Raw genomic sequence first — 24,511 nt, 5'->3', positions numbered from 1 at the left:
GGGATCTAAGTTTACCTCAATTCGTTTTTGATAATTTGGAAGCTTTCTTTTGCAGGATCAAAACAAAGGCGCATGTTATGCCAATAAGTAGGTTGAAGGTGAGAGATGATGGTAATGGCAGAGAATGGTATTTTTGTGGACAATAGCTATTGACTGTTTTTTTCATTTCTATAAATACAGCTAATATCATAATAGGAACAATATAATTTTATCAAGGGTCAGAATCTAATACTATTCTTATATTGCATAACATCTTGTACCACAAATAGATTCATATATTTCAAAAGGAGTACTTGTAGAGTAAAATACTACTCAGCATGAGTTAGACTAGCAGTCTAGGCAATATAAACAAATGGTGAATTAAAGCAGTTTGGTTTGATCTAAACTTCAGAATGTTTCTCTTCACTTTCATATTATCTCATTGGGACTACCTAGATTCTGATGGCCACTGCTTCCTCCTCCTTGAATTAAATCTTCATAAACTATAAAGGAAATAAAATATAACAGGAACTTGCATTACTGTAAGACACTTTTGAAAGTATTCTTATATTTACAATGTAGCAATTAGAATACCAACTACCTGAAGAAATATTTGTTACTTTTCTTTTTCTCTGCAGTGACCCTATCTAAAAACACAAACTCTTTCGCATTCCTGACGATTCACAGGTCAGCTACTGACTACCATGTTTGTGCTGATGAGTGGCAAGAACATTTAAGCCAGCTGGCCTGCAATCAAATGGGTTTAGGGTAAGGTCAGTAGTTTGTAGCATTGATGAATTTCCCATGGGGGTTACTGTTGTTACTGTGACCTGTGCAAAATGAAACTTAGTACAAAAAGGAAAGCAAACTCAGTAAAATTTCAACAGTTATATTCTGCTTTAAATATACTACACAACTGTAATTAAAGCAGTTAGTTATAAAGATAACCTTTCACCCAAGTCTTGGAAAGTGAATTTATAATTATTTTTGAAACTAACGATATGTTATAAATTTGATGCTGCATTTGTTCCTGGAGGCTGAAAAAAGAGTTTGCTTTATGAAACAGGAAGAGGAAACTGTAATAATTTGTTCACTGGAGCTCTGTAATTTGAATGTGTCCATGAGAATTTTAAAAAGGGTTGTATCTGGCCCAGTTGGAGCCTTGTCATCTTCATAAAAAAGAAGGATGGATCCTTCAGGCTGTACGTGGACTACTGTGCCCTAAATAAAATTATCATGCAAAAATATTACCTGCTACCCGTGATCCCAGAGTAAGAATGGCCTAATTAGTCACCAAACTGCATGTCAGGGGCATCTATAACCTAGAAGACGGCATTTTGAATATGATAGGTATTAAGGCCCATAATGTGAGCTGTCTGACCTACTGGTGAGAGTCAGGAGTAAGGTCAGGGCCATGGTCACATCAAAGGGGGAATCAGAAGTCATGCTGAAGACCACAGCTTGAATCAGCGACAGGGAGCAAGGTGTGAGGACAGGATATGGAACAAGACAAGGAGCTGGGAACTTGGTCTCAGCAGTCTGTGCAACAAAACGTCTAGTAATAGTTGCTAAGCCAAGGGATGGGACAGAATAGGAATCTTTATGAGCCATAATATCCAGTCAGGCTTCTGCTGTTTGTCCTCTGATCCCACAGAGTCAGTGAGCATAGCTTCTTTGGGGAGTGGGGAGATTATAGCAGCAGTTTTCTCATCAGCTCTTGCAACATGATGACATACAGAGTAGGGTGCCTGTTTTGCATGGTAAAAAATTGCCTGTTTTTGTGACTTGGTTCAGGATGGTCAGTATGGTATTAGACCTTCAGATTGGGGTAGTTCCAATATAAAAATCAAGGGTAATTTGTGCCGACGGCCAGAAAAGGGTCCCATGTTGGTCACCGAGAGACTTAAAATACTGCTCTGGAGGAGTTATGTGCAAGCACAGATGTTGCAGGACTGAACATTATCCTGCATTTGTGGCCATCAGAAAGTGCAGGCTACAGTACACGGTGGCCGTGTCTACACTAGCCCCAAACTTCGAAATGGCCACGCAAATGGCCATTTTGAAGTTTACTAATGAAGTGCTGAAATGCATGCGGGCGGCCGCATGATGGGAATAAAGGGACTTCGAAGTAGGCGGGGTCCTTTCGATTTCCTTTCAATTTCGAAGTGCCGCGACAGCCTGCATGCTAATGAAGCGCTGAATATGCATTTCAGCGCTTCATTAGTAAACTTTGAAATGACCATTTGCGTGGCCATTTTGACGTTTGGGGCTAGTGTAGACACGGACAAGTGTCTTGGATTGCTTCCAGTCACCTCCTCAAGAGGTTTCATGAGATACGCACAGCATTTCCATTCTTGGGAAACCTTTGGGGATATTTTGGCAGCCATTGACATAGAGGAGGTTGTTGACCCAGGAATAGTGGCGTGAGGTGGTACTGGGGGTCCCTCATTGGAAGAATTTATGAGTTTAAAAAAAAAAAAAAAGATAATTAAGCTGCTTAAAGCATGGTAGGGAAGTCCAATCGTAGAGACCCGCAAATGAAATGGTGTGGTTTTAATATGCAATATGGCAGTTCTTTGGGGTTAGTGGGTTGTGTATAGTATTCCCCTTTTTGTCAGAGGTCATCAGCCTATTTCATGTTGCCTGGATGATATATGATTGTGAAGCTGAAACTTGAGAAGAATAGAGCCCAACAAAACTGCTGCTGATTCAGCAGCTTGGCAGGTCATAAATATGGTTCAAATCTTTTTAAAAATGTATGCACATGCTTAGCTTGCACAGTGCATCAGATCTTTGCCGTATCAGGATTTCCAGGTATAAGAAAATACAAAACACAAATAGTGATGTCATAAACAAAGAGTGATGAGATCAAACAAAAGAGTGTGGGAGTGGCAAGAGGCGACCAGGCACTAAAAGGTACATGTAGAAAAGTTCAGAGCAGGTGTACATAAATCAGAGTCTTCAAAATAATATTTAGTACAATAAAGCTCATAATTAACATGTGCACTTTGTGAAATATGTGCCATCTTTGTTTCATTTCTTAAAGTTGTTACTTTTTCAGATTTCTCAAGTGTGAATGACATAAATGAAACATTTTTCCTTTATATTAGGTGTATTCACAGTTATCCTGCAGTATCTTCAGAACACTAAATTTCATGTTAATATCTGAATCACAAAGAGCCTTTTAAAATTACACTGACTTAGATTGAAGCTTGAGTTTTGTGACCATTTTCCCAAATGAACATGTCAAATATACTTTGGTTGCATTTTTGTCCCTTTTACATTCACTTTTTGGCAAACATTATAGTGCATGAGTTTACTGTTGGATATAGTCATAAAAATTAATTTAAAGAAAATATTAGAAACTTTTCATGAAAGCAAATTTTGAACTCTTGAGACACAAGTGCTTGCATCTGATGAGAACAGAAAAAAATGTGACCAACTTGTCCAGTCAAAACTAACCATGACAAAGAGAATTAGCACTGCTAAGAGTGGTATGTTAACCAGTCAGCTGAGAAACAAATAATGCCACATGTGCTGCCAATTTTACACTTCCTTTTTTGTCAGTGCCAGCTCTTTGAGACTGATAGTGGCCAGAGTTGCTACTCCAACTTTTGAGGAAAATTACTTTCCAGTGGTTATAAATGCATTCCTCAAGCCCTAAGGGATTAACAGAAATTCTGTAGCTCTAGACATTGCAGAAAAAATGTTCTATACACTAGCACATGCCCTCCTCCTCTCTAATGGAATCATAAATCACAGATAGTATAAGGAGTTGGATGAAGGGGAAGGATAGTATTAACATACAGGTATCAGAGAGGTAGTCGTGTTGGTCTGTAGCTTGGAGAACAAGAAGTCTTGTGGCACCTTATAGACTAACAGATATTTTGGAGCATAAGCTGTCATGGGCAAAAACCCACTTTATCAGATGCATGAGTGGGGGGGGTGGTTTCAGAGGGGTATTTACAGAGTGGGGTCCCAGTAAGGTGGAGGGCCAGAGCTGACAGGGTCTATTCAGCAAGGTGGAAATGGCCCAGTATCAACAGTACTTATCAAAAGAGGAAAAAACAAGTCAGATCAGACAGGGGAATGTGAGCCATTGTCATCATCTAATGGGGAGCTATCAACACCCAGAGCAGAGAAACTATCTTTGTAAGCTGTGAGCCACTCCCAGTCTCTGTTTAATCCATGGTTAATGGAGTCAAATTTGCAAATAAATTGCAGCTCAGAGATTTCTCTCTCCATTTGATTTCTGAAATTTTTTTGTTTCAGAACTGTCACCCTTAAATCTGCCACTGAGTGTCCAAGGAGATTGAAATGTTCTCCCACAGGATTCTGTACATTACCGTTCCTGATGTCTGCTTTATGTCCATTTATTCTTTTAGAGAGAGACTGTCCAGTTTGGCCAATGTAAATTGCAGTGGGGCATTGCTGGCACATGATATCATATATTATTTTAGTAGATGTGCAGGTAAAGGAGCCCCTGATGGTATAGTTGATGTTAGGTCCTGTGATGATGTCACTGGTGTAGATATGTGAGCAGAGCTGGCAGCGAGGACTGTTATAGGGGCTGGTTCCAGGCCTAGAGTCACTGGTTTGTGATTTGTAGTGGCTGGTGAGGATTTGTTTAAGGTTGGCAGGCTGTCTGTAGGCGAGGACAGGCCTGCCTCCCAAGGTCTGTGAGAGTGAAGGATCATTGTTCAGGATGGGTTGCAGAAAAAGTGTTCTATTAACATACAAATGTCTAATACAGGCATTAAAAAATGTTTAGCCTGGTCCTTTTTGCTAGTCTGGAAACACAATTCTGTCGGTCATCTAAAGCTTCATTTTCATAGTTATTTTCATTACACAGTGAAGGAGCCAACAGAACAATGGAATAAATCATTTTTGAAGGAGATCTTCGAGAAGAATGTTTACCAGAACCAGTAGTGGAAAGAAGACATTTAATTCTTTTTTAGACCTTAAGCCCAGTTGGCAGTCAATACAAAACTAATGTGAATGTTTTCTGCATAATCAGGGAGATTGACTAGATGAAGTAATATGTTTGCAGGATTTCATACTACTTTGAAAACAGAATTTAATTCATATACCTCACCTGTTTGCCACTGACATCCTGTGTCATTTCTTAGATGTAAAATGGTGTCTAACAAGACAGCATGTAATAGTAGACTGGTAACATTACATGTGTTTTCAGTAGGTTGCTTATGTTTAGACACAGTTTAGTAGGATAGATTATATATTTTTAGAATATATATTAAATAAGGTTGGAAAATAGGGATGGAAAATATTTTCCCCTTGTGGTAATCACACTGTGCTCTAAGGATAGTAACATCTTACACAAAATCTTTTAGGTGTATGTTCACATTCATAATAATCCCCACCACCACAAATAAATTTAGAGTTCTTCTTCGAGTGGTCCCCGTGGGTGCTCCACCGTAGGTGTCGGGCTCGCCCTGGCGCCGCAGCTCAGAAAATCTTCAGCAGTCTCCGTTGGGTCGCGCATGCGCTGATGCGCGTCAGCTCTTCGCGCGCTTACGGTCACGTGTGCGATCCGGTCCCCGCCAGTTCCTTCTCAACCGCCAACGGCTGCAGACAGAATCATCTCCGGCTCCAACGCCTGAGACAGATAAACTCCGTTTTTATTCGTCTTACTAGTTATAGTTATAGTTAATATTCATTTAGTTATTATAATATTAGTTGTACTGTGTATATAGGTTTTTTTTCTAAAAGCAAAAGACTGTGTTAAGGATCAGAGTGGCCGCCTTCGGGCGGGCCCGCTATTTTTGGCAAGCCTTTAAAGGTTAACGGTTGCTATTGTTTGGTAAATAGACTGCTAAGTGCGCTGTTAGCACTTAAGGATTCAAGGACTTAAAGTCTAACAATGTCGTCTCCCGGTTTTAAAAAGTGTGAATCCTGCCGGGAGGCCATGCCTGCCTTGGACGGCCACAGTAAATGTATCCGGTGCCTTGGGGAAACCCATCTCCCCCAGAAGTGCTCTCATTGCTCTAAATTAACAACTAGAGCTCGGAAAGATAGAGAGATGAGGCTCAAAATGCTTCTCTTTGACAAAGCACTTCAGCCTGCCACGTCGGAAAACCCCCATAAGGAGGGCTCTTCAGGTTTGCACAAGAGGAAGGCTGCCTCTTTGACCTCCTCTGTGCAGAAGAAGAGAGAGGCTTCTCCAGCTCGATCCCTGCCCGTCACCTCTGGGAGTGGGACGAGCGAAGCAAGGGGCCTGCTACTCTTAAGGAGACGGCACCAAAGGCCGTGCAGGCACCGGAGAGATCGGCACTGGCTACTGCGGCACCGAGCTTTTCGGCTCCGATGGCACTGGAACGTCAACACCCGGCACGGAGCCCTACGGGGCCAGACGAAACACCCCGAGCGGCACCGAGGACAACGGCACCAAGCACAGCACCGGGGGCAGCGGAACTCAGCATGGCACCGATCAGAGTTCCAGTGGTACCTGAGCGAGCAAAAGCCAAAGCCAAGGCCCGGCACCGCAGTCCCTCCCCTGAGGTAATTGCGCTGCCATTATCACCGCGATCCCCCCTGGAGATTCAGCGAGCAGCAACGCCTTCAGCCTGCCACAGGCTCCCATCTCCTTTTCTCCAACGACCATCTCCTGGATTTGCACGCTTTTCACCATCTTCCAGCAGAGACCCCTATGAGTATCATCACAGAGGATCTCCCCCTACGTCGGTGTCATCTCGACGATCACGTCAGTACTTGCATCATCACTTTCGGGTCGTGGTCCAGGTCCCCATCACCGGGACCCTGCCCTTGTTGCTATGGCTGCCACCATTATACGGGACATCAACATAGGAGTTCGGCATCTCGTCGTAGATCCCCGTCAACCCCTCCTCAACGTCACAGTGCACAGCTTCAACCTGGGGGAACACCACAAGTTTTCCAATCAGAGACTGGTCCAAAGGATTTTGAACCTCATTTCGAAACCTCAAAAGGACAACCATATGAATACAGCCAAGATCCCGAGGAACTGGAGGAGAGATACCACAGTGATGCAGCCTCATCCTCCCCAGACGAAGCGGTTGTTCCTGGGGACGTCTCTCCCCCAGATGACCTAAAACAATTCCAAGAGCTGTTCAAAAGGGTGGCTCAATCTCAGGACATTCAAGTGGCGGAGGTACAGGAAAAACACCACAAGCTCCTTAAAAACCTCAGGCCCCCTTCTTCTTCTAAAATAGCCATACCATTGGACGATGCAATTATGGAGGCAGCCACTAACATATGGCAGACTCCAGCCTCCACTCCTCCTACCAACAAAAGGGCAGATAAAAAGTATTTCGTCCCTGCCAAAGGCATGGAGTTTTTGTTCAGTCATCCACAGCCAAATTCGCTAGTGGTTGAATCTTCTCAAAATAGAGCCAAAACGTCCCAGTATAAATCTGGGGGACTGGACAAGGATATAAAGAAACTGGACCTCCTCGGTAGAAAGGCTTACTCATCAGCTACCCTGTTGCTGCAGATGGCTAACTACGCTGCCCATTTGTCGAACCACAATTTCAACAATTATTCTAAGCTTACCGCTCTCATGGATTTCCTCCCGGAGGATAAGAAGCCGGTCCTTAAGGCAATCGTACAAGAAGGATACACAGCTTCTTGAGCAGGAGTCCAGATTGCGTTAGACGTAGCGGACACAGCGGCTCGTGCCGTAGCCACTGCGGTGGTAATGTGCAGGGAGTCATGGCTCCACATGTCAGGCATTCCCAAGGAACTGCAAGTAAAAATAGCAGACCTTCCCTTTGACAAAATGAAATTATTCGCTGACTCAACTGACTCAGTCTTGCACTCTAGTAAAGACTCCAGAGCGACACTTTGGACTTTGGGATATATACCCCACCATACAGAAGGAAGAAGTTTTATCCTCAACAATGGTGTTATAGTTACCAACCACAACGTACCCATTTTCAACGGGGGTATGACCAGGGGCGTCACCAACAGCCACCACAGTACAAGGCCCCTAGACGTCGACCACAACAAGGCCATGCCTCTTCCGGGCAGAATATAAGGCAGCAGGTTTGACGCGAAACCAAGACGGTCTGTCAGTGCCAATTTCAACACATGTTCCATCATCGGCTCAAGCCATTCTACCCCCAGTGGAAAAGCATCACCTTGGACAAGTGGGTATTGGAGATTATAGCCACGGGGTACACAATCCCCTTTCAATCATTACCACCACCACATCCTCCCACTGTGGCCCTTCTCAGGGACCCCTCTCACCTCACGGAACTAAAATGGGATGTGGACCACCTCCTGTTCATAGGGGCAGTGGAGAGAGTACCAGAGCAATTTCAGGGCAGAGGTTTCTACTCCTGGTACTTCCTGACGGAGAAGAAGACAGGAGGTTGGAGGCCCATTTTGGACCTACGGGCCCTCAACCAATACCTGCACAAACAACGTTTCAAAATGACTACGATGGCTTCCATAATCACGGCACTAGACGATGGAGATTGGTTTGCAGCCCTTGACTTACAGGATGCGTATTTTCATATCACAATTCATCCAGCACACAGGCGCTTCCTCCGGTTCGTTGTAGGCACAGATCATTTTCAGTACAGAGTCCTTCCATTCGGTCTCTCTTCGGCACCCAGAGTTTTCACCAAGACCCTAGCGGTCGTGTCAGCATACCTGCACAGACAAGGCGTCTTCATCTTCCCATACCTGGACGATTGCCTACTAAAGGGAACTTCCCAGGCAGAGGTATTGCAGATACACCATTTTGTGCCCATGCACAAGTGGCAGATCCGTTCAGACCTGCTTCACCAAGTGTTCCACAGATGGGGGTTTCCCCAAATCGATTTGTTCACCACTCACGACAACAAGAAATGTCACCGATACTGCTCCAGAGCGGGCATAGGACAGGGATCCTTGGGGGATGCCTTCATGATCCCATGGAAGGGCCCTCTACTCTATGCGTTCCCTCCCACAACACTCATACACAAAGTCTTGGAGAAAGCCAAAAGGGAGAGAGCACGCATGATACTCATAGTCCTGACCTGGGATCGGCAACAATGGTTCCCACTGCTTCTACACATGGCACAGCACCAGCCGTTTCCCCTACCGACAGTGCCGGAGCTTCTCACACAGGCTCGAGGGTCAATACTGCATCCGCACCCGCAGGGACTTCGGCTACAAGCTTGTTTAATCCATGGCTCAGCGCCCTAGAGACTACATGTTCAGAGGGAGTGCAGCAAGTCCTGGAGTGTAGTCGGAGGACTTCCACCAGAAAGACTTATGAGCACAAATGGACGCGTTTTTCCGCTTGGTGCTCTTCCAAGCAGTTGACACCTCTGGACGCCCCTATACCCATGATTCTGGACTACCTGCTACAACTCAAACAAAAGGGGCTCTCTCTATCCTCCATAAAGGTTCATCTTGCGGCTATATCAGCTTTTTGACATGAAGAGGAGGGATCAACCATATTCGCCCATCCTGTTGTCACGCGCTTCCTAAAGGGGTTGGTAAACCTGTACCCCCCTCGGAAACCGATACCGCCGTCATGGAGTTTGGACTTGGTTCTCCACACGCTCTCGGGACCGCCCTTTGAACCATTGGCTATGGTTCCCCTTCGGCTACTTACCATGAAAACAACTTTCCCCCTGGCAATCACGTCAGCTCGCAGGGTGAGCGAGCTCACAGCCATAATGTCCACACCACCCTGCACAATATTCTCAAAGGAGGCGGTGGTCTTACGTTTGCACCCAGCCTTCGTTCCAAAGGTCTCTTCAGATTTTCACATTAATGAACCCATAGTATTGCCCTCGTTTTATCCTAAGCCTCACAATTCGAGTAAAGAGGCACGGTTGCACTTGTTAGACGTGAGAAGGGCGCTTGCCTTCTACATCGATAGAACTAAGCCTTTCCGGAAAACGGACAGACTCCTGGTGTCCATTGCATCCAGGTCAAAAGGGGAAGCCCTATCTTCGGGGAGGATTTCAAATCACATTGTGTCATGCATAAGACTGTGCTACGAGCTTCGCAAGACTCCTCTGCCAGTTCCACCCAGGGCCCACTGCACTAGGGCGATGGCGGCGTCGACGGCCTTCTTCAAGGGAATCGTGCTGAGAGACATCTGCAGAGCAACAACGTGGTCTTCCTACGACACCTTCGCCAAGCACTACGCCATGCACAGGATGCTTGATGAGGATACACGGCTGTTGACAGCAGTCCTTTCAAGGGCAAGCTGTGCATAAATCGGGTACCCACCTCCTTTTTCGGGGGGGGTTACTGCTGGGTAGTCACCTACGGTGGTGCACCCACGGGGACCACTTGAAGAAGAAAGAGAAGTTACTCACCTGTGTAGTAACGATGGTTCTTCGAGATGTGTCCCCGTGGTTGCTCTGCTACCCACCCATTCCTCCCCACTTCGGAGCTCTGTTTTGTGTTTTTCAGAGACATCCGGAGCGGTTGATCAGGAACTGGCGGGGACCGGATCGCGCACGTGACCGTAAGCGCGCGAAGAGCTGACGCACATCGGCACATGCGCAACCCGACGGAGACTGCTGAAGATTTTCCGAGCTGCGGCGTCGGGGCGAGCCCGACACCTACGGTGGTGCACCCACGGGGACACATCTCGAAGAACCATCGTTACTACACAGGTGAGTAACTTCTCTATCTAAACACATAAATGCCACCTGCATAATGCCGTTATATAGAAGACACTTGTTATGGGTATAAAAGTCTGTATAATAATAATCTATATTAGCCTATGGTACCTTATGCCTGAAATTACTAGGAAAGGTAGCACATTGTACTTTTCTTCTCTGTACAGCTGTTCAAGATAGAAATTATAATTATATTTTGTAGTGAATTCTCAGACAAGTCCCAGTGCTCTGTAAGTTTTAGATCATGGAAGGAATGCCTTTGTCACTGCTTGTGGGACTGTTTGGTTTTTAATTTTTGAGAACTAGAAGATTTAGCCAGCGTTGCTTGGGTCCTTAACTCAAATAAGTAAGAATTAAGCATGCTTAATGAAAATGTATATGATTAATTTAAATCATTGCTCTGGAGTAGGGCTGAGGGTGAAGGGTTCAGTGTGCAGGCTGCCCTGGGGAGAGAGGACTACTCAAGTCCTCTCTCATGGCAGCTGCTTGAACCAAGGTGAGAAGTGTCTCTCCATGGCCACTGCAGCTCCAATGGACATAGCTGGGCGAGTTGTGCATGACCCCCAAGAGGGGCAGGTCCAGATTAATCTGCACCTTGTGCTCCCAAGCCAGACTGAGGAATGCAGCAAACTGTTCACTTTCCCCTTGCTCCCTTACATTGGGGAACAGCTAGCAATGTCCCCATGTGAATCAGTGGCGGGGGGGGGCTTCAGCTCTTCCCACCCTCCCTATGGGGTGCCTGGGGGTGGGAGACTGGGGGCTAGGGCAGTCCCTGACTTCAGGGATGCTCCCAGTCCACCCCTTTCATCTGCCTGGTGATTCTGTCTCTTTTCTGTATGTTTTTATGAGAAGTCATACCATTCTAGGCATATCCCATTTTCCTAGCACTACCAAGCGCTTACCTTTTTATTAAATTAAAATAAGAGGAAACTGTGTGCTGAATTTGGTGGTCCTAGCTCTTACCATTTAGGAAGAGCTCATGAACAAACCGACAAACAAGCAGACAGACTCTCTCCAATGTATACTAAATTAACTGCAAGCAAATGAATAGAATTTAATGAAAATGAAATGGGATTCTGATAAATGAGTTTAGCAAATGGTTCCTAATATACATGAATAATATTTTTAAATGGCAGATTCTAAAATAATCAGTTTGAAAATATAGCTGTAAGGAACTCACTCTCTCTTAACTGGAGCAACAAAAGGATAACCTAATGCTGTCTACTGTACTTAACTCAGCCTATGTGCCTGACTACCTATCAATATTAATTCCATACACATTGTATTTTTTTCTACAATTTATCACAGTGTGGTACAGTGGTGTGCTATAACGTTATGGAAAATTGTGTATATTACACTTGTGAGAGAGATGAAAGCGTTGTCTCAAAAGCTTTGGTGTGTAGATTGGCAAAATGTCCACACTCAAATGACTCAGAATATGCTTTTCTTTTCTTTGAAGGTCGTATGTTTTTCCCTACTGTGAAAAGACTGTTAAACATGAAGTGAATAATTGTTTATAATACTGCCATGCTCACTGGAAACCTCACTGTATGAGGGTTAGCTGGTGCATGTCTGAAGATGTGCATGCTCTATTGAATGGTAAAAATAGTAGATGCCTAAATGGTCATAGTTTTCACTTGTCGTTGGTCAGATCAAAATATTCTCATATATTTGGAAACCCAAGTCTGCTGATCAGGCAGTGATAAAAGAACCAATCTCTTTAATCTATCCAAAGTTGAAGTTTGCCAAAAGCAAATCTCTAGCAGATATTTTTAGCAACTCTCTGGAAACTGCATGGAAGTGTCCATTTCTCCTCTTTGCTAGGATGAGATAGCAAATGCTATTATGAAAAACTATAGTTACCTGCTAATGAAATACAAAGGAATAACGTACCTAAAGATGCAAATGAAAGAGCAACAGGAGGAGGTGGGTTGAATGAAGACCGTGCATGTCCATGATGAATTCCTCAAGGCTATTCATGTGGCAGACATCCAAGGCTGAAGAAGCTAGAGGACTTCTGGCATACTTCCTGGGGAGGAGGAGGCGGCTCTTTAACAGAATGCAGGCACTGCTCCATCCCTACTTCCAACCCACCAACCAGGGTGATGGAGAACCTTAAGCTGCCCTGGCAATGGGAGATGAGGAATCACCCCATGAAGTGGAAGAGAAGAAGCGATGCCCTCCAAGGCTGGGGGTTCTGCAGCCACCATGCCCAGGAGGGGATGTGATAGTGAGTATTGGAGACTCTCTCTTCTGAGGGGGACAGAGATGCCCATTTGTCACTCTGACATGGCATCCCTTGAGGTAGGCTGCCTGCCAGGAGCCTGAATATGAGTTTTACAAAGGGATTGTTGAGGATAATCCAGCTATCTGATTACTGCCCCGTGCTTCTCATTCATCATATTGTGAAGTAAAGATAGGAAATATGGCAATAGGCCACCATGGCATAACCAGGAGATTTGGAATGATCCAAAAATAAAAAAAAAAGTCTTACAAAAAGTGGAAGCTAGATCCAATTACAAATAATGATTATAAATAAATAACGTAAGTATGTAGGGAAAAAATTAGAAAGGTCAGTTCACAAAATGAGCTCAAACTAGCTGGAGACATAAAGAGCAACCAGAAAACATTCTACAAATAAGTTAGAAGCAAAGGGAAGTACAGAGTAGGCCTGTTACTCAATGAAGAGGGAAAAACAATAACAGAAAATGTGGAAATGGTGGAGGTGCTTAATGACGTAATTGTTTTGCTTTTCGTCAAGGAGGTTGGTGGCGATTGGATACCTAATATAGTGAATGCCAGTGAAAAAGGGGTAGGTGAGAACCTATAATAGAGAAGAAACAATTGAAAAATTACTTAGACACATTCAATGGCTTCAGGTCACCAGGGCCTGATGAAATGCATCCTAGAACACTCAAGGAATTTACTGAGGAGATATCTGAACAATTAGCAATTATCTTTGAAAAGTCTTGAAAGATGGCAGAGATTCCAGAAGATTGGAAAGGGGGGAAAATAGTTCCCATCTATAAAAAAGAGAATTAAGGACATCCCAGGGAATTACAGACCATTCAGTTTAGCTTCTGTACCAGGAAAGATAATTGAGCAAATAATTAAGGAATCCATTTGCAAACACCCAAAAGATATTAACGTGATAAATAATAGATAGCATTTGTCAGGAACAAATCATGTTAAACCAACCTGATAGCTTTTTTGGATAGGTAACAAGCCTCGTAACTGAGGGGGAAGAGGTAGATGTGGTATGTAGACTTTAGTAATGTATTTGATACAGTCTTGCATGACCTCATTAATAAATTAGGGAAATATAACCTAGCTGGAGTGAATGTAAGTTGAGTGCATAACTAGTTGCATAACCATTCCCCGAGAGAAGTTATAAATGGTTCCCAGTTATGCTGAAAGGGCATAATGGCCATGTCTACACTAGGACAAATCTTCAAAATGGCCGTGCAAATGGCCATTTCAAAGATTACTAATGAGGTGCTGAAATGCATATTCAGTGCTTCGTTAACATGCCAGCAGCTGCGGCTCTTTGAAATTGCTGTGTTTGCTGTCATGTGGCTCGTCCAGACGGGGGTCCTTTTCAAAAAGACCCCAGAAACTTCAAAATCCCCTTATTCCTATCATCAGATATAAAGAGCTGATAGGAAAAGGGGATTTCAAAGTTCCCAGGGTCCTTTAGAAAAGGACCCCTGTGTGGACGAGCCGCGCGGCAGTGAAACGCGGCAATTTTGAAGAGCCGCGGCTGCTAGCATACTAATGAGGTGCTGAATACGCATTTCAGCACCTCATTAGTAATCTTCGAAATGGCCATTTGCATGGCCATTTCAAATATTTGTGCTAATGTTGACGTAGCCAATGAGTTGGGTTCTTCAGTGATTAGTTCTGCATCTAGTTTTATTCAATATCTTAATTGATTATTTAGATAGTGGCCTAGAGAATATAATTATAAAGTTTGCAGATAATACCAAGCTGTGAGAGGCTGGGGAGTAAAGACACATTGAAGTAGTGTAGGCACTTGGAAGTGCCTGCGGCTACATGGCATGCTGGCACTTCAAAGTTTGACACTTCGAAGTTGCCCTGGGGGAGAATTAGCCTAATGAAGTGCTGCACTTCATTAGTCATCTCCCATCCTCCTGATTACCATGCCCCCTTCAAAGAAGGGGACAAGTGTAGATGTAGCCAAGAAGTAATTCCTCCCCTCTATTCCACACTGATTAGGTCTCATCTGGGGTATTGTATCCAGTTCTGGGTGCCAAATTTCAGGAAAGATGTGAACAAATGGGAGAACATCCAGAGAATGCCAACAAAAATTATAGAAAGTCTAGAAAATGTGACCTATGAGGGAAGACTGAGAAAACCTAGGTTTGTTTGGTCTGAGAAAGACAAGACTGATGGGGACATGGTTACAGATTTCAAGTTCCTGAAAGGCTGTATCAAGGCAGAGGGAGAAAAATTGTTCTCCATAACTCCTGCTGATAGGACAAAAATCAACAGGTTTAAATTGAAGCAAGGGAAGTTTAGGTTTGACATTAGAAAAATCTTTCCATCTGTCAGGGTGGTTAACCACGGGAATAAATTCCCTAGAGAAGTTGTTGGAATCTTCATCATTAAGCAAGTATGAGAGGGGTAGCCAAGTTATTCTGTATCTTCAAAAACAACAAGAAGTCCTGTGGCACCTGTGCTCCAAAATATCTGTTAGTCTATAAGGTGTCACAGGACTTCTTATTGTTCATCAGTAGAGATTTTTAATAGCAAGTTAGACAAACACCCATCAGGGATGGTCTAGATGGTGCTTGGTCCTGTCATGAGTGCAGGAAACTGGACTTGATCACTTCTTGAGATTTCTTTCAGTTCTGTGATTCTAATGTGTGTTCTTTGTAGCCACTGGGCTAAGAACTAATTTATTTCTTATTTGAATTACCATGCTAACCATTGAGTGTTGTCTTCCAACCAGCTCTGAATTGGAAAAATGAAAATTTCAGGACAGCATCTCTTCTGCTCAGGGTATGTCTGTATTGCGGGGTAATGTGCACTGTTACACATTCCCTAGCACATTTTGAAGCTCTTAGTGTGTACAAGCAGTGTTTAAATAGTCCAGTTATGCTCTTCAGAAATCATACTTTGGAGTGTGCATTATGTCAGCATTTACACAAGTCTTCAGAATCTTCAAGGAAATCAAAATAAAAAGGGATACATAATTTACTCGGAAAAGAAGTTTGAACATTTGAGTCCAACATACATTATTTGCTCTAAGAATAAACAGGCCAGCTACAAAATCAAATCCTATGTGTATGCTAGCCCTGCTCAACCAAATGTAAAATAGGTTTGACCTTCCTCCAATACACTCACAATATGATATCTATGTGTATTTTATTAACTCTTTGATGAATGTATTAGAATGACAGTCACAGAGTTCATCAACATACATTTTATTAAATTGGAAGTAAAGTAAAAATGAAATATATAATCACTCTTTGGGGCCAAGAATTCAAAGTGAAATGAGCATGCTAATGAGTGGTAAAGTGAGAGACAAAATTGTTTCATTGGTTTGTTTGGCAAAATGTTTTGCCATAGTTCTAGATTGCACTCTGGATGTAAATCATCAAGAACAGATGTTGTTAATAGTGATATTTGTCAACATTAATGATTCAGCACAGATTTCACTTAAGGAATTGTTTATCATGTTTTTTAAAGTAGAGGACACTACAGCTTTCGGACTTTCTCAAGTTCTCCTTGATGAACTATAATGAATTTTATTGTCTGTAATGAACATTAGACGACAAGGCTACGATAATGGAGCCAATATGGGAAGGCAAATTTCTGGCCTGCAAGTTAGATTGCTGGTGGAAAATCCATAATCCTTTTTCTTGTTCTGTGTGCATGCCACAGCCTTAATTTGATTTTGTGTGATATGAACAAGTCTTCTGTAGAAGCTATTTCTTTTTTTGGTTTGCTGCAACACATTTACATGTGTTTCTCATTTTTCCCTCAATGATGGCAGATATTGAAAGGACATGTCAGTGGTTTTACTCTTAAGCTTCTATTGGACACACTGGGAAAGCAGAGTAGAAAGGGTAAAAAACATGGAGATACCAACCTGTGGACTTTTACAAAGCAATTGTTGCTGTTTTTGAAGAAGCTAGAGATCCAAAAGCTAGAACTGAAGCACAGTCATTAGCCTCTGAAATATCCAGCTTCAAATTTATTACCTCTGTTGTAATCTGGTATGACATTCTTGTTAAAATGTCAAGTGTCAACAAAATAATGCAGAATCCAGCTATGCTGCTTGATTCAAGACTCACTTTATAAAACAACACAAAAGATTTCTTAGTGAAATACGGAGGAAATGGGTTCAAAGAAGCACAGGATGCAGGAGCCCTTGCAGAAGCCCTTGGAGTAGAACCAAAATTTCCAAGTTGAAACATAACAAGAGTTTTGAGGGGAGAAAACGAGAAGCAGAATGTGAAGGAGCAGAAGAGCCCACAAAAGATCCAGAAAAGATATTTGAGATTGATTTTTAATAGTGTGCTGAATAAAGCAGTATCTGCCAGAAAGGTTTAATACATTACAAGCATACCATGAACAGTTTGGATTTCTGCATGACATAACTATATCAGTGAAATAGGAAAACAAGTGTTGCTAATGACAAAGTGTAAGAACCTAGAGAACCTCCTGAAGCATGGTGATAATTTTGATTTAAATGGAATCAAACTGTACGGGGAATTGAAAATATTGTCATCAATGTTGCCACGTGCAAAGTCAGTGATAGACATTTTACATTTTATTCATACCACCAAACTTGTAGACATACACCCTAATATGAACATTGCCACTCGTACTTTACTGACAATTCCTATAACAGTAGCATCTGAAGAAAAGAGTTTCTCAAAACTAAAGTTTATTAAAATCTATCTCTGCTCTACAAAGAGTCTGGGATTCTTAACTGGCCTTGTTATTCTTGCAACTGAACAAGACATCACTTCTTTATCTTATGATGATGATAGTACATATTTTGCAGCAAAAAAGTCAGAAAGATTGCTTTTAATTAAAAATAAATCCTTGTTTCAATACTTCTTACTTCATACTAATTTCCAATAAAATGTTATACTGATAAATTTAAAATTATATTATTTGCTTCATTCTGTCAAAAGTTAGATTTTTCTGTAGCGCTATTTTTGTAGTGCAATGCAACCATAGTATGTCAGAATTATAGTGTGTTTAATTTGTTTTAAGTGGTTTTAACTAAGTGCAGGTAGCAAGTTTTCCAGTTCTCTTAGTTTGTATTTTTATTGCTAAGAACAATTTGGGTGGGCATAGGGACATCACTTTAGTAGTACTGCATAGGACACCATAAATCCTAAGGATGACCCTGCTTGCATCCATCAACTAGCATGATTGTGCTCGTATGTAAAAATATTTTTTCTGAATTATGTGTTTTATAAATTACATATATGATGAAAGCCACAAAATGGATAAAACACCATTCTACAACATTATGGTGTAATGGAAAAGTTTCTTGTGGTAGATTCTTCATACAAAGATGACAGGTCAAAATGTTAGATAAAATTGTTTTATGAACATTGTTGGGGGAAAATGGAAGGGAAAATGAGAAAATGCTGGAAATTAATAGGAGACAGCTCTGTCTGTTTACCATAAGTATACATGGGAAGAGAGAAGCTGCTTGTTGCAGAAGAGCTTTCAGTTGAAGAGGTGAGAATTGTTTTAGAAGTGCTTATTAGCAACAGCTATGTATGCTGCTGGCTAGTAGATCATGAAGTGATAAATGTTTAATACGTCAGAGGAGATTAGGACAAAGAAACTATGCAGTGAACTGGATCCGAGGGCAGGAACTCAGAATCTAATTGTGTTGAGACTATTTCCATATGGTACCACTGACAAGTGTTGCCAAGAAATCATATTTAGTTGATCATCAACTTGTATAGCAAACTAACCAAGGGATACTACCTGTTTTAAACCACTTTCAAGGACATACGTCTCACATTAAAAAATAAATTTTACAAGCAGCCTAATGCCATGCGCTGCCATATGAGAAGGATTCAGGAGCAATCTCTAGGCCTTTCAACGTTTCCTGATTTTTTTTTTGTTCTTCCTTCCATTGGTTGTAATCCAAAATTTGGTTTATCGTCAAACTCTAGGAGGTGAAAACTTGGAAAACTAACTCACTGATGACATAGAGCATGGTGTACTGTATTGTTACTTTTTATGGCTATAGATGGGTCTGTAGAGGAAAACTGTGAGGTGTCTGGATTCATTAATGAGTTGTGCCCTCTGCTTCAAATAACAATTCAAACGTATCAAAGACAGCAGCTTATTCAGTGGATACACAGCAGAGTTGTTAACAGATAATGATGTGGCTGAAGAGGTATATGTCTGAAAATATCATTTACTGGAACCATTCCAACATACTTTCAGTTATCTGTTGAACAGGTGCAGGCTCCCAGGTTTTTATAGCTATTTGTTTTGTTTGGCAGGCTTAACAACTTGGACTCAGATTATCAAACGCTACAACTGAAGTTCAGTTTTATCTTTGTTTTTATAAATTTACAAGGTTGTCCTTCTGATGGTCAGTGTCAGTTAGAAAACATTTAATTTTAAAAATACAAGAAGAAATTTGATTTTTAACATTAAACAATTTATTTTAAAGTATAGTAAGTGTTACCTCTCTCTCCTCCCATAAAGGATTCCTTAGCTGTCAAGCTTAATGGATGCATAATCTTCTGAGTGGGAGGGTAGTTGTGGACATAACAGACACTTCTACAGAAGATCAAATAAATGGGTCTGAAAAACAAATTTGTTTTCTAATCAAGGCCCAAGTAGCAACAGTTCCAGAGGGCCGGGGGGCTGGGGGGGGCATGAAATAAATCATTAAGATGCTTTAAAATGTGATAAAGCAATGAGTTACTTGGGCTGTTGAGGAAAGACAGATTTTTATGTATCTTTAATGAGTCACCATGCGGTTAGAAGGCCCTTGAAACAAATCAGTTAGGGAGCAAATATAAGTCTGAGTTACATGTTTCATTGAAAGCTTAAGAACACATCATGTTTTTTTTCTTGCAGCCATTGCTCGGGCCAGTTTGGAACTTTTTTTGAAATACAATACATTGTTCATCATTCATCTTCACAGTCCGTGTGTGCTTGCTTCTTAGTGAAGATCCTGCATTTCTGATGTACCCAGATCTTCCACTGATCTTAATGGGAGTATTGGTTGCGTAGCGAAGGCATAATTGGACCCTTAATATTACGCACGAAACTAGTTCTCCTTAGTTATAACTTCCACTGTCCCTGTTGTTTCCCTGCTTGTCAACGTCTAATAAATATGTAGTAACAGAGAGGTAGCCCTGTTAGTCTGTACTCCAACAAAATAGCAGCAATGTAGCACTCTAAAAACTAACGAAATGATTTATTCTGTGATGAGCTCCCATGGGACAGGCCCACTTGGATCTGATGAAGTGGGTCTGTCCCATGAAAACTCATCACCAAATCAATCATTTTGTGCTACATTAATAAATATGCAGAGTCACTGAAGGTTAAGCACTTTGCCAAAGCAGAACTATCATTCCTAAGCATGTCATCAGCATTTAAAGAACAATGGTAATAACAGGATTTTATTCTTTCTTTCTGTTTATTTTCTCTGGACCTTTCCCACCTATCTTAGTGAAGCCACACTGGGCTAGGCTTTTGCTTCTAGTTTCACCAACTTTGAAAGATTTTCAGGTGTAGACCATTGCATTGCTTTAGCTTCAGACAGCCACTTCTTAGGTATATCATGAATTTTTCAGATTTTTTTAATGTCTTTAACAGTCAAGCCAACAAAAGCTTACCTTGGCCTGATGACATCACGTCTAGTTATTAGGTTAAAGTTTGTCAGTTTAAATCTAGAAGCTCATAATGTTGAGTGCTAACTCTTCTATGCCTCTTTTCCTTTGTTTCTTCAACATTAGCATTGCTTTCTCTTTGTGTCCATATCTCTCTGTGTGCATATCCTATGTATGTACTGTTTTTTGGGAGGGACAAAAATCTTGGCCCTTTAGTGCCTGTGATATAGATCACTGTGGAGCTGCACAGTCCCACTGTGCTTTGATGTTGCCTAGGCCTGAACATAGTGCTGATTGTCAGAGGCTGGAGGTGGATGGCAGGAGACAAATCGCTTGATGGTCCCCCTCCCCCTGGGGCACCTGGCACTGACCACTGTTGGCAAACAGGCTACTGGGCTGGATGGACCTTTGGTCTGACCCAGTATGGCAATTCTTATGTTCTTCTGTTCTGCTACTGGAGAAGATGGTGTGTGACCAGGAGTAGTGAAACATGACTGAAGCTTCCCTATGCCCTGCCAGTTCTTGTCTGCTTTTTTCAGCTGCTTGGAAGTGATCATGGCAGGTGTAAATGATGCTAGTGTCTAAAGTATCTACTCTAATTTATGTTTGGGAACCTCTCCAACATATAGGTAGCTCAGGATCAGGAGAGTATTACGGTGGACTTAACTGCATCTCAGTTGTGCCCCCACACAGTTTGGCTGGACTTCAGGATCTGTTATTTTGTTAGTTAACTGATGCTGTAGTAGAGCTACATCCAGAACCCATTCCAAATTCACAGCACAAGAGCAAATATTCAGAAAAGTGTGTTTTTGCAGGGTTTTAAAATGGAAATAGCCAATTTTGCCAAATATCTTGCAAAATAATATTTCAAGAGTGCAAAATCTCCCGCAATGTAATGATGAAATTTAACAAATGATCGGTATTTTTACATGGCTTTCATGTTAATGCACCTATGAACCATATATTTTGAAATCCAAATCCATGAAGATTCTTCCTTCTCTAATGTTTGAGAATCTGCTAATTTCTTTATTGTAAGGCATTTGTATTTTGGGGCAGGATCATCTGATGTTCCCTTAAATTTAACTGCTTGTCTGACACAAATTTTTTTGTATTTTTCTTTTTTCAAGTAGCCTCTTCTATGACAAAACCTGCAGTGTCTAGATTCCCAAGGTGTTCTGTCAACAGTAAGTTGACAGAACGCAGCACTTTTGTTAACCTTGCTTCCCACGAGGAATAACACCTCAGATGATAGATCTGTGGACAGAAAGCCAGTCTGGAGATTCCAGGGGGGCCCTCTATAAACAGACAGGCCTTCTGGGACACCAGGCAGCCCTGTTTGCTATGCTTCTGAATGGCTGTTTTGCTGACAGAGCATCCAGGCAGTCTGGACACTCTGTCTACACAGTGGATCACTCTTGCAATCTGCTTAGCAGTTTGGCCACAATCTGTCAACAAAAGTTTGTCAGAAGATATCTCCCAACAAAAATTTCTGTTGACAAATCCCTGTAATCTAGATGTAGCCTTAAAGTGACCTTACAGTGGAGAGCTTCAAAAAGAGAAATGGAAATCTTACTTACTAGGGGGGAAAAAGGGCGTGAAACTGATCTTACCACACTGACAGATCCGATTATCTGGTAGTTTCATTTAAGAGGCTCTGTTTTGTTTTTCTCGAATTTTCCTCTGTCTGAGTGATTCTGTTATTGAATCTGAATAAAATGAAACCATACTGTGATCGTCATGCCTGATGATATCTTATGGAAGCAATATGAACTTAACAGAAAAATAATGGACTCAGAAGGGTAGCTGTGTTAGTTTGTAGCTTCACAAATAACAAGCAGTCCTGTTGTACCTTAAAGACTAACACATTTATTTATTAGGTAATGAGTTTGTGTAGGTAAGACCCAATTTCTCAGGTTTACATAATGGGTAAGCAAAAATTATTTAGAAAAGAAATTTATGGGAAGAAAAAGCTTGGATGTGATTTTGAATATTATGACCACAGTGTAATTGTAAAGAATAAAGAAAGTACATGTGAAATTCAGGCTTACATTTTTTGCCACCAGAGAACTTTTGCTATTTCCATTTCCCACTCCCACTAATTAGAATATTTCTCACGAACAACAGTAAAATGTGAGTAGGTCTGATTTCGGCCAAACCCCGTCCTGCAACCATCTGCAGATCTGGAGTATCATTCAGTTGCCTGACTTTGGCATAAAGTGGAGATGTTAAAGCGTCTTTCTCTTCCATAACTGTAATGTATGTATGTACATTCAGGGTCAAATGTATTTAAAGATCCATGAAATTCTTTATTCATTTCAGGGGGGTGTCTGCAACCAAAATTATACAAGAAAGTGAACAACTACACCATCAAAAGTGGCTGAATCTGCACTCTGACTGGAAGAATAAAAATACATCCACATTACCCGCTCTTCTAGTGACAGGGTAAGGGACAGCTTATATGTGTGCTCCATATGTGCTCCAGAGCAACAGGTGCAGTTATAGCAGAGAACTTCCATTAGTACTTCGATTAGTGAGTTTTGTGTTCTGAGTGTAGAAAGGCATCCATGTTTGCATTCATATAAACACATGCAGGCATGATGTCATGTAGATTCCACAGTGAGACTAAGGTCTTCTACAACTTCACTTCCCTTTTGGGTCCTCCTCACTGAATTTAACTTACTAGTTCGTCATACTTTTGTAGAATGTAACTATTATAATAAGCAGTAAGTAAGTTTTATGTGAAGTTTTATGTTGTTGAACAACTAATTAAGTGTAAAGGTATCAGTAAGGTCACATATCCAGTTTTCAGTGAGAATTCTGTGTCCCAAATTTAAGATGTGATATAAGGTATCATTGGGAGTTGCAGTTGCTCAGCACCTCACAGGAGGAACTCAGCAACTTGGCCTTCATATCCTAGTGCTGTAAAGTCTTATGCAAGTGCTTATGTGATACTACTGCACTGCAAATTAGCAGACGTCTTTGCAGGACTGCAGGTCTTAGCTTGCAAACTTATTTTGTATTTGGATGCTAACGTCATCTGCTTTGCTGGTCTCTCTCCCCTGGTTTTTGCAAATCCTTCTTTCTTGAAGAGTTGCAGTTTCTTTTGTGCCCTGTCTGTATTTCCTTCCCGAGGTCCTATGGCCGGATACACACTGTATCTGCTGTGTGCTCTTGTTTATACCTTTTTTTTCCTGCACAAAAATCCTTTCTGGGCAGATCCATTGCTCCTGCTGAGGAAGAACAGAAGGAGAAGGCACCACTGCTAGGAGTGGACCCAATGTCGTTAGCAGCTTCTTTCCTACCTTGCTGACTCAGCTCGGTGCTCCTGCAAGCCCTCCAACAGTGGAGGCTTGCCCCTCTGGGAAGCAGATTGCAGACTCAGTAGGCTAGCATCCGAAAGCAGTAATGTAGAAGTAGTGTGGGAGAGAGGGAGTGACTCTGTCAGACTCTTACAACAGCTCAAGTTTGTCTCTGTAGGCCAGTAGGGAAGGTCCATAAGGGGCAGGAGGGAAAAAGCATCAACAATACCTCCACCTTCTCTCTGACATTGTCTGGACTTAGCAGAGACCACAGCTTATAAACACCAGAAGTGAAAGTCCCCTGCAGGTGTTTTATCAGCGGTATCTTCTGTTTCAGACATATTGGTGGATCATGAAGGGACTGATCAGATTGTTGGTGGCTAATGTGAACAACTTTTGGACAAAGAGAGAATCATCAGAGCCTGCAAGTCTTTACAGCAGCTGGTTTTTGCTGAGGCTGCTGGCTACATTTTTTCTGTCCGACTCCTCCCTCTGATTCCTTTGGTCTCCAAACTGACCTGGCTGGGAAAGAGAATGAGATAGCATGGGTCCTGAGGCCATCAGAGAGGAAGGGTCTTCCCTGCAGAGTTCAGGTTGTGGATCCCTTTTGTAGAGGTACCAGAACCTGTGCAGCCTCAACCCAGCTGTGTAAGATCAGGAATAAAAGAGGTTCTCTGCCCATTAGAAAGGAGACTGAATAGTCTCAAGGAACAACGTTTATCGCTTTGAATGAACTCTCCACAAGGGCAGT

The 24,511-nt window shown here is 42.0% G+C and overlaps 1 protein-coding gene across 8 annotated transcripts in view; it reads left to right on the top strand.

Moving 5' to 3' along the window:
• The window catches only part of CORIN (corin, serine peptidase), a 230,127-nt gene that overhangs the window by 189,631 nt on the left and 15,985 nt on the right, over positions 1-24,511 (top strand). For all 8 annotated transcript variants that reach the window (XM_074992721.1, XM_074992724.1, XM_074992718.1 and 5 more), the window contains 2 exons: positions 618-747; positions 22,781-22,903. In XM_074992721.1, coding sequence (XP_074848822.1) covers positions 618-747; positions 22,781-22,903 — 253 coding nt within the window. The remainder of the gene's footprint in view (positions 1-617; positions 748-22,780; positions 22,904-24,511) is intronic.

The sequence above is a fragment of the Carettochelys insculpta genome, chromosome 4 (genome assembly GCF_033958435.1).
Source record: "Carettochelys insculpta isolate YL-2023 chromosome 4, ASM3395843v1, whole genome shotgun sequence".
NCBI lineage: Eukaryota > Metazoa > Chordata > Testudines > Carettochelyidae > Carettochelys > Carettochelys insculpta.
Note: the sequence above shows the minus strand (reverse complement) of the source record. Positions and strands in the feature narration are given on the sequence as shown.